This window comes from Rhagoletis zephyria, unplaced genomic scaffold (assembly GCF_001687245.7).
Source record: "Rhagoletis zephyria isolate East Lansing unplaced genomic scaffold, Rhagoletis_zephyria_1.1 Rzeph_scaffold_00591, whole genome shotgun sequence".
Taxonomy (NCBI): Eukaryota; Metazoa; Arthropoda; class Insecta; order Diptera; family Tephritidae; genus Rhagoletis; species Rhagoletis zephyria.
In genome coordinates, this window is record NW_016157675.1 from 61,499 (window position 1) to 68,875 (window position 7,377).

At 32.5% G+C, this 7,377-nt stretch overlaps 1 protein-coding gene across 2 annotated transcripts in view; it reads right to left on the reverse strand.

The window, feature by feature from the left end:
• nAChRbeta1 (nicotinic acetylcholine receptor beta1) overlaps positions 1 to 4,517 on the reverse strand; it is a 28,928-nt gene extending 24,411 nt beyond the window's left edge. Inside the window, exons 1-2 of one of the 2 annotated variants that reach the window (XM_017612946.1) lie at positions 4,403 to 4,517; positions 4,114 to 4,318 (exon numbers count right to left, since the gene is read on the reverse strand). In XM_017612946.1, the coding sequence (XP_017468435.1) occupies positions 4,114 to 4,198 (85 nt within the window). In that variant the 5' untranslated portion in view covers positions 4,199 to 4,318; positions 4,403 to 4,517. Of the gene's footprint in view, positions 1 to 4,113; positions 4,336 to 4,402 lie in introns of both variants that reach the window. The other variant, XM_017612947.1, reaches the window with a different exon arrangement.
• Positions 4,518 to 7,377: the final 2,860 nt, after the last annotated feature.

Sequence of the window (7,377 nt, forward strand, 5' to 3'; positions counted from 1 at the left end):
AAAAGTGTATTGACTCGAATTTGTTTTCAAATCGCTTTTAAACCGACTTCCAAAAAAGGAGGAGGTTATCAGTTCGTCGGAATATTTTATTTTTTTTTTTTATGTCACGTCAACCGATTTCGATAATTCTTTTTGCAACGGAAAGGTAGTGTCTCAGAGGTGGTCCCGTACTAATTTGATCCGATCATTGAATCATGAAATATATAGATATATATATATATATATTTTTTTTAAGTCGGTTTGTTTTTTGCTAAAAATTACTTGTTTGTTTCTCATATCGGTTAGAAAACCGGTATAAACACATCACTCATCGGACGCGAAGTGAAAAAGGCTGGTTTTCACACAGTTCGTCTTAAAATTTAATCCTTATTTTAACAAATTTGAGTTATTGTTCGCTTCCATTTCGGTCCACCGCGCTAATTATTTATTAAAGAAATATCGAATGAAAATAACAACTTTTGTTTAATTTTGAATACGGTTTCAGCGAGTTCGCTGAAGTTACACCGGTATAAACGCTTGAAATATGTGTTTAGTCAGATCGGGCTTTTGTTAATGCGGCTCTCTCGTAAGTATAAACAAGGTAATACATACATATAAAATATCTACAAAACTACAAAACTTTTAATAAATTCGAATTTGGCTCCTTACTTTTTGCACAAAGTGATTGTTTTCTGTTAAATCTGCTAAGCAAAGTGAAAACGGGTATTCGCGTATATTTATGAAATTTGGAGGCAACATAGATTAAGTGCTGGACACCATTCCTGCATATATATTTAGATCAAACAAATATTTTTTTAGATAACAACGTTCCTTCTTAAAATTTTACAATCCATGAGGAACTCTAATTCATTTTCAGGACCTTGCAAAACTGCCTAAATTCACCGTAAAAGAGGAAGTTAGTATCAAAATATGGTTTGCAATTTAAAAAGTTTATTAATAGCTCTTATATGTATATGCAACGTCTGCCTACACCTTATGTCATTACAGAGTTTCCAGAGGTATTTAGAGAAAATTTGTAACATAATGTGAAAACGAAATAAAACAAAAGTGATGACAGTGTACCCATTTAAGAACTGCATGCAATTTAACGATCCAGAGCAGACGAACTTTTTCCTACAATGTTGATATGAATAAACTTTAGAACTAAAAACTTTAAAATTTTAAAACTTCAGAGCTTGCAAATGCTGGCAACGGAAGGCTGATGTATGTATGTATGAACTTAGTAATAGACTATGATGACAGCTACCTAAATCTTTCTGAGCTACTTAATTCGTAATATTTGCAAGTTTCTGCGTTGTTTTGGACTAAATCGGTGCAAATATATCAAACTGTGCTACTGTGACATAACTACATACATACGTGACAAGGGAGGACGGCTATGCCACACTATGAATGGTTTCATATTCCAAACATTTGTAAGCAGGTTGAAATGGAGAGCACTCTTATGAATTCAAACTTTCTTAAACATTCTGAAATAATGGGCGGTATGGATAAAACCTTAGAAAATGCTTATTCTTAAAACTTCAGGTATGAAATTTTAAGAAAAAGCAGATGCTAAATGTTTATGTTTATTTTTTTTTTAAATAACGATTCGGATAAAATTATTTTTAAATAAGACTTTCAGGAAGTGAATTTTTTAATACTACATATGACTTGTTGTATTAGTAATAAATCCTTCCATTCCATTTAAAGTAATACCTAAGAACTTTTTAAAACTCTGCATACCTTATAGTAGGACTCCACACAACACTTTTCAGGCCCTCAACGCCTTAATCAGCTATAGCTTTTATATTCGGCCGCAGTGCCGAAGGCAACAACGCTTGAAAAGCTCGATGTGGGGTTCTAACTTTAGTAATGAATACAGCACTAGAAGCCTAACGGGAATTTCATCGAGTAAAAAAATATATGTATTGGTTTTTAATTGATGGAAGGGAATAATTAAATTTTGTTATTTTTTATATTTTATGAGCCTTTACAGATTTCACATGCAAGTCACTGCGATAATTTTCACGACTTATTTCTATGTTGATACCAATACGACTATACATAGTACCATTTCGTATATCCGTTTGAGGGTATGTTAAAATTTTCATGCAAAATTTGAGGGAAACGGTCTCTTCAAGCAGTGAAATCAAAATAAAAGAATTCCAATGCGATGAAAAAACATTTTGGAAAAGAGAAAGCTTAATAAATGCAATTGTATAGAATAGAGTCAAAGTGAAGGGGTAGATGACAGACATATATTAAATATATGGAGAGTGTAAACAAATGTAATTGTTGATAAAAGTGGTTGTACGGGTGTTCTGACGATGGCCGTTTGTTGCGCTCTGAGAAGCCTTAACTACATAGAGTGTTGCCTATCAATATTCGGTAAGGGTGAGTAAAAAATTGAGAGAACCAGAGATAGAGGAATAGAAAATGGTTGTAAGCACAAAGATCAAAACAAAAAAAAACAATATGGATGAATAGTCGATTAATTTCTAGGTAGATTTGCTTCGAAGTACTATTTTTTATCAAATTGCTTCTTTTTTAACTACTGAAGGCAAAGGTTAGGTATGTAAATCCATTAGTAGACTGGTTTCACGGTTAAAAGTGCTGCAAGAATATTGTCGTTTTTGAATGTATCTACTGTTGCAAAAATAATTTTAATTTTGTATTTTCGATGCGTGGTGCTTTAAAGTTTGCATGTGCAGCTTTGTGCTCTTTCTGGTTTTCACATTTCATCTCAACGCTTCTTTCTACTGTTATTCTTTCTTTGGTTGGTTTTGTTCTGAAAATGCTCGGTTTCAGAAGGAGTATGAATTAAGATTCGGCAGTTAATACAGAAATCTTGTTTTTTTTTTTCATTACAAAATTGCAATACACATATACAAATATATATTTCTTAAGTGGTTGCTTTTATTGTATTGTGCACCAGCAATTTTCAGCCGCTGACACAAATTTAATAAAGTAATAATTGCTGCGTGCGGGAGGCTGTAGAGGGAAAGAAACAGACACTATTTAAGCATTTGTTTACATGATGTAGGTATGTATGTAGTATAATAAGTACGTATGTATTTATCTATGTATGTTAAACAACGTTTTCTGGACGATGAATAATTACTAGGCAATTGCTAATTTTTCAGTTCTCCCTTATAAATCTCTTATTAGCTCGATTTCGTTTCTGCTGTTCCTGCTTGCCTCTCAATACAACTGAAAAAGTGTCATTCACAGCCAGGAAACTTGCATTTTTGTTGTTGTTGTTGTTGCGATTGCATTAGATTTGTACATATATGTATGTATGTATGACATATGCTTTTCAATATACATAAGTAAAATACTTAGTAAATACTTACACTAGTTGCAAGTATGAATAACACGAAATGTCAAATTTTAAGATGCATTTGAAGCATTAAACACATGGTTCATTACATTTTTGCAATTACAGTTAGATTGTATACTGTACAAAGGTTGCGCATTTCTACAGTTCTAATAAAACGCAAAAAATAATTTTTTAGCAAAATATATATATATTTTTTTTAATTTCGATTTCAGCACTAATAGGCATGAACTTATGTACACATACATATATACATACGTTCGTAAAAAGTGGTTAGATGCATTGATGGTAAGCGATTGGTAAGCAAATGAAAAAGTATTCAAAAGAAAAGGGTCGCTTCGAATAACTGGTAGCAATGGGGACAAAAAGGACGCGCTCGGATTTCCTAGGGGAAGTGGAGACTACTCTGCAAATTTTGAAGGCGGTCAGCTGTACTATTCTATAATTCATAATTTTGTAGGGGACTTAAGCTTTGGCAAATTTTAAAATTTTCCTCCATCGCGAAAAACTTTAAATATTTGTCAAAACTCTTTTTGCATGAAATCAGAAAAAAATCAAATCATTCGCTCCATACTGTTACATAAAGCTAAAAAAAAATATAATAGGTTTAATAGGCAGCTTCAATGGTTTTAATACATATACATACATTTACAGCATTTCCTAGACAATGCAATGCTAATGCAATAATATTATTTGATACTACGGCGTGTGCCGTGAAATATTTGCATTTGAGTTAGTATTTATAAAGATATTTCCAATTTTCTAATAAAATATATTTTACTGTACAGTCGTACCTTTATCCAGTTTCGTGAAGGCCAATAGCAGCAGCGCCAGGCACAGGCTACTTCCCACCCAACGGGTTACACGATTCCGATCCATCGATATTTGTAGTTAGTTCTATCCCTTGATTACAAAACCTTCAATTTTGAGTTTTCGAAAATTCAATAGAATCCTCCTGGATTCATTTGATTGCAAATATATCCTCTTTTCGGGCACGCCCTTAGAAAACAAGAACACTTTATGAATTTAGACTCACACAAATACAATATTAACAGTAGGCGTTAAGTTTAGTTGGTTACTGACCCAATTTTAATTTAATTTCTTTTCATATTTATAAATTCTCTTAAATAAAATTTAATTTGAAAATTTTTTCCTCGACAAATAGGTGCGTATCTATCTGCCAATGCTGAATGCTGGATAAAATCAATTTCAAGATTCCTCTGTATGACATCGCTGTGCTGCGCAGACGTCTCTCTGCTTCACAAGAATTCTCCCTTCGATGCTGGATACCTGCTCCCACGCATGCGCTAACCTGACACTCTCCTTCTCTATGGATTGCTCTCAACACGAGGTTTTTGTTTTGTTTACGAGCGTACTCTGTTAACGCTGCGTTGAGTTTCAATCAGCTGTTGGCGAAACATTGTTTACAAGCCGTCGGGTTGCAAACCGTACGATTGCATTTGTAGGTCACATGTTGCAGTCGTAGAAGGTCGGTTCAGTAACCTCTTCATTGCGAAATACACATAAATATTTACTTTCAGCCAATGCTCTTACACTGAACTAAATTTGAGTTAGTAAGATCAAATTGTTATAATTTCTCACTTCGTTAATTTGCCGAAAATACGGGTTTTGTGTGCCAAAACAGGCGATTACCACTCTTTAATTTTTCGTAATTTTTTATATGCGAGTGCAACCAATCATAAGTAAAATATAAGCCGAATCTCATTAAAATTTGATCTTATTTATTTTTGAGTCCACCCAAACAGTTTCTGTACTGTAACGGGAGGTGGAAGCGGGAATATGTTAATACCTTTTTAAATAAATAATAATAATAAATAAATAAATAAAATAAAATTAGTTTAATTCTCTTCCGAGTTAAATAAAGCCTATGGTGATTTTCTTCAAAGTATTTAATAACGGGATCATTATTTTACAAATCGTATACATTTGGACTTCATAATGTGGATTCGGCTTAAATTTTTTTATAAGGAAATACCTTCACAAATCAGGATACAGTCGAAAACATTTTTTAAAGATACTCTTACGAATATTTATCGGTTGGATGGTTAATCGGACTCATGATTCAATAATACAAGGTTGTGTAATTTGTGACAGCTTAAATTTGACACTCCTTTATCTAGATTTGTATTTTGTAAGTAGGAGAAAAGGGAAGAATGTGATCGCATTTTGCGAAAACGGTAGTAGAATGGTACTACAAAAAGTACGCAAAGTATAAAATTAGAAGTAAAATGTGTATTATTAATTCTATGCGAATTTGCAATATATTTGGTGTTTTAATGGAAATACTAAACCATACATAAAAATATGCATTTTTGATTTAAGTTATTCGTCATTTCCGGGAGCAAATCTAGAATACCGACCGTTTAGCTATGCAAAAACGAAAAATGCAGATCAATAGAACTTTTTATGCTCATTTCGACCATACTAAAATGATTTGGCGCAATTAAAAAATGAAGAGGTTCCAGAAGGTTAAAGTTCAGTTTTTAGATACTTTAAATATTAATATCTTATGAACTTTACTACCGATTGAAAAACTAATGACGTCACCATAAAAGTAATTAATTTGTTCTTCAGCTGATGTACATAATTTATAGCTTTTTGTATTTTTAAACCGAAACCACTAAAAAACGAAAAAATATTATTTTTTCATGAAATAACCTTTTTGGAAAAAACTGCATAATTAATGGTAAAGAATTTTATATTATTTAGAAAGTACAAGTTATTATCTTCAATTCGATATTACATATTTTATCATGATCTACTTTTGGGTTTCAACAATTTAGTGATAATAAAAAATACAAATAAACCTCTTATATCTTCTTTTTTTTACCTGCGCCAAATAAATTTGGTATCGTTGAAATCAGCGTAAAATGTTCTATCAATCGGCATTTTTGGTTATTTTATAGCTAAACGGTCGCTATTCTACACTCGTTCTAGAAAATTACGCAAACGAAGGTGACGCCAACGAATATTTAGTATGAAGAATTTTTTGTTTTACTACTAATATCACTAGAAACTATAGGGTAAGCAACATTCTGCACAAGTAAAGGAGCCGATTTTATGTGTGGGAGCGAGAAGACTGTTTTATTACAAAACCTTTCTATTATTGAATCATGGGTTCCACTAATCGTATCGTACACACTTTTTTAGAACAAATTATAGTTTTTCCGAAATTTCAGAATTGAACGAATAAATCAAAATATTTTTCGGCTTGTTTGGTCTTGCATAAAATAAAAATTTAAATTTTTTGTTGATTAAAACATCTGAGATTTTCTCAAAGTATATTTGTATATAAGGGACCAAACGACGCTTTAACATACGAACATAAGATATTTTAACATTGCTTTGTTAGCAACGGAGTTACAAAATACTAAATCTAATAACCGCGTTTGTGTAGCAATGTGTTTTATGATAATAGTTTAAAAAAGGGAGGACCCAGTGATGCCAGACATTCACTGTTAAATTACCCGCGAAAATCGTGAAAAAATCCCTCAATTACCCACATCCCAAAAATGTATCCTACAAAATTCCCTAGGAATTCAAAACTTTTATTTCAGTAGTAAAGAAGTAACATTCATGTAATCATGGGCGTAGCCAGGTAGGGGAAGGGGGTGCTCGAGCCCCCCCTCTAACTTTCAAATTTTCCTTATATATATATAAAATAGTACCCTTAAATGCCAGCTTAATAGGGTCGACAGACAAATGTATACATAAACAAGTAAGAAAGTCTAAGTTCGGGCGGAGCCGAACATTAAATACCCGGCGCAAGTATTAAATATATGTTTTTTCACCCTTCCGAAACCTTCCGCTAGATGGTAAGCCGAGGTGTATCAATTTTGAGTAAATTAGCGTCCTTCAATTTCGAAATATTGAAGTTTCAAGCATTTCTGAAATTTACCGTTATATGAGAATCGGCCGTTATTTTAGTCCGATTTCAATAATTTTCAACGTTTTACTTTTATGTGGCACGCACAATAACCATACCGAGTTTGGTACAAATTGGTGGAACGGTTACCGATATACATATATGTGATCAA